This window comes from Penaeus vannamei, chromosome 28, assembly GCF_042767895.1.
Source record: "Penaeus vannamei isolate JL-2024 chromosome 28, ASM4276789v1, whole genome shotgun sequence".
NCBI lineage: Eukaryota > Metazoa > Arthropoda > Malacostraca > Decapoda > Penaeidae > Penaeus > Penaeus vannamei.
Genome location: NC_091576.1, coordinates 30,177,776 through 30,180,275, shown reverse-complemented (window position 1 = coordinate 30,180,275; position 2,500 = coordinate 30,177,776). Strand labels below are relative to the sequence as shown.

Genomic DNA, 2,500 nt, shown 5'->3' with positions numbered 1-2,500 from the left:
CCCCCCCCTACCTATTCCAAACGACCCCCAATTCCCCCCCCCACCCTACCTATTCCAAACGACCCCCTATTCCATGGAACTTCCCGAATTTCCCATTTCCAAACGACTAAAAAAGTTTTTCTTTTTGAACCGTGTATGGATTTTCTTTTTCGAGAGGTTCCTAACTTTATTAGGATAGTTTGTCTCTCGTTTTAATAATTGGACCTATCCTCCTCTTCCTCCGTGCGTGCGTGTATGTGCGCGCGCGCGCGCGCGCGCGCGTGTGTGTAAGTGTGTGTGTGTGTGTGTGTGAATGTGTGTGTGTGTGTGTGTGTGTGTGTGTGTGTGTGTGTGTGTGTGTGTGTGTGTGTGTGTGTGTGTGTGTGTGTGTGTGTGAGTGTGTGTGTATGTAAGTGTGTGCTTGCGTGCGTGTGTGTGTACATGTGTGTGCATGTGTGTGTGTATGTATGCGTGGGTGTACGTGTGTGTGTGCGTATCCCTGAACGTAAGCATGAACATGACATTAAATCTTGTTTGTCCATGTCCTTCACTCGTAAAAACGTCACACGACATGACCTCCCAAGACAACATGACCTCCCAAGACAACATGACCTCCCAAGACGGCATGACCTCCCAAGACGGCATGACCTCCTCAACGCCCTCCACTGACCGGGTGCCCTTCCGCCCGTCAACAATGGCCAGTGCTAGAGGACTCGGCAGACACCAATGTAAAGTACCTACAACCCACAAGGCATTACGAGGAACAACTGCTGCAGGAACGGAGATCCTACTGGATGGATCCTACGGCGGGAGAGGGAGAGAGTGCCTTTCCTTTCAGGCAGTCTCCGTGGGGCAGGATGGGACTCTAGCGAATCCTATGTCCATATGTTCCATTTCCTCTCTTTCTTACTTCTTCTCTCTCTTTCGGACTCTTGCTCTCTCTCTCTCTCTCTCAGACTTTCGATCTCTCTCTCTCTCTCTCGGTCTCTTGCTCTCTCTCTTTCTCTCTCTCTCTCTCTGACTTTCGATCTCTCTCTCTCTCTCTCTCTCTCTCTCTCTCTCTCTCTCTCTCTCTCTCTCTCTCTCTCTCTCTCACCCACCTACTCACTCCCTCACCCTCGACGCAACTGACCTTGGAGTTCGAGGGGAAGATGGAGGACCAGCGGTTGTTCTGCTTGTTGGACTTGGCCGCCTTCAGGGACCCGTCATGGGACGTGGGCGTGCCGTTGAAGCGCTCCTCGCCGCCCAGGGGGGAGCAGTCTTCCGTCGACGCCCCTCCCCACAGGAACCGCCCCTGACCCGACCTGTGACTCTGGGGGAGGAGGGGGGGGGGGAGAAAGAAAAAAAAAATGAGACACGGTAAGAGGTGCATAGGTACTGCTGATGGATTAGTGTGTGTGTGTGTGTGTGTGTGTGTGTGTGTGTGTGTGTGTGTGTGTGTGTGTGTGTGTGTGTGTGTGTGTGTGTGTGTGTGTGTGTATGTGTGTGTGTGTGTGTGTGTGTGTGTGTGTGTGGGTATGTGTGTGTGTGTGAGTATGTGTATGTGTGTGTGTGTGAGTATGTGTGTGAGTATGTGTATGTGTATGTGTATGTGTGCGTTTGTGTTCGTGTCCGGTGTGCGTATGTGTCTAAACACGCACATACAAGCATATAATCCTTACAAAACAGACTCAGCGTGTCTGAACCCGCATGCTTTGAGCTATATCAGGCAGACACGCATATAACTGTCCGTGTGCCCGCATGTGACTCGAATAATTACAGCCCCAACAGAGAAAAAATGGTCGACTCTCGCTCCTGAAATCTCTCTCTAAAAAGCTTCACGTGGTCTCCTGAAGTCTGAAACCTTAGGCCAAGATAAGCACAGTTTTATCTTACATCTGATTATGCATTTTCTCTTGGTTAATATGACGACGCGAAAGGCAAAGGAAAGAAAGAAAAAAGTGTATTTTCTTGGTCGCAATGCAAGTGCAAAAATGCAAATGCAACAGAAAAAAGTACATCTGTCAGTATTGAGTTCATAATTATTAAATGACTGGAAATGTCATGCAAAGCACACGCACACACACAAAGAGAGAGAGAGAGAGAGAAGGGATGGATGGATGGATGGATGGAGGGAGAGAGGGAGGGAGGGAGGGAGGGAGGGAGAGAAAGAAAGAAAGAAAGAAAGAGACAAGAGAGAGAGAGAGAGAGAGAGAGAGAGAGAGAGAGAGAGAGAGAGAGAGAGAGAGAGAGAGAGAGAGAGAGAGAGAGAAGAGAGAGAAAGACAAGAGAGAGAAAGACAAGAGAGAGATCGACGAGAGAGTGAGAAAGAGACGAGAGAGTGAGAAAGAGACGAAAGAGTGAGAAAGAGACAAGAGACAAGACACAAGAGACAAGAGAGAGAGAGAGAGAGAGAGAGAGAGAGAGAGAGAGAGAGAGAGAGAGAGAGAGAGAGAGAGAGAGACAGACAGACAGAGAGAGAGAGAGACAAGAGAGTGAGAAAGAGACAAGAGACAAGAGACAAGAGAGTGAGAAAGAGACA

At 49.1% G+C, this 2,500-nt stretch overlaps 1 protein-coding gene across 4 annotated transcripts in view; it reads right to left on the bottom strand.

Annotated features, from left to right (window-relative positions):
• The window catches only part of LOC113802627 (pleckstrin homology domain-containing family G member 5), a 711,360-nt gene that overhangs the window by 42,230 nt on the left and 666,630 nt on the right, over window positions 1-2,500 (bottom strand). For all 4 annotated transcript variants that reach the window (XM_070141987.1, XM_070141989.1, XM_070141986.1 and 1 more), the window contains one exon: window positions 1,112-1,291. In XM_070141987.1, the coding sequence (XP_069998088.1) occupies window positions 1,112-1,291 (180 nt within the window). The remainder of the gene's footprint in view (window positions 1-1,111; window positions 1,292-2,500) is intronic.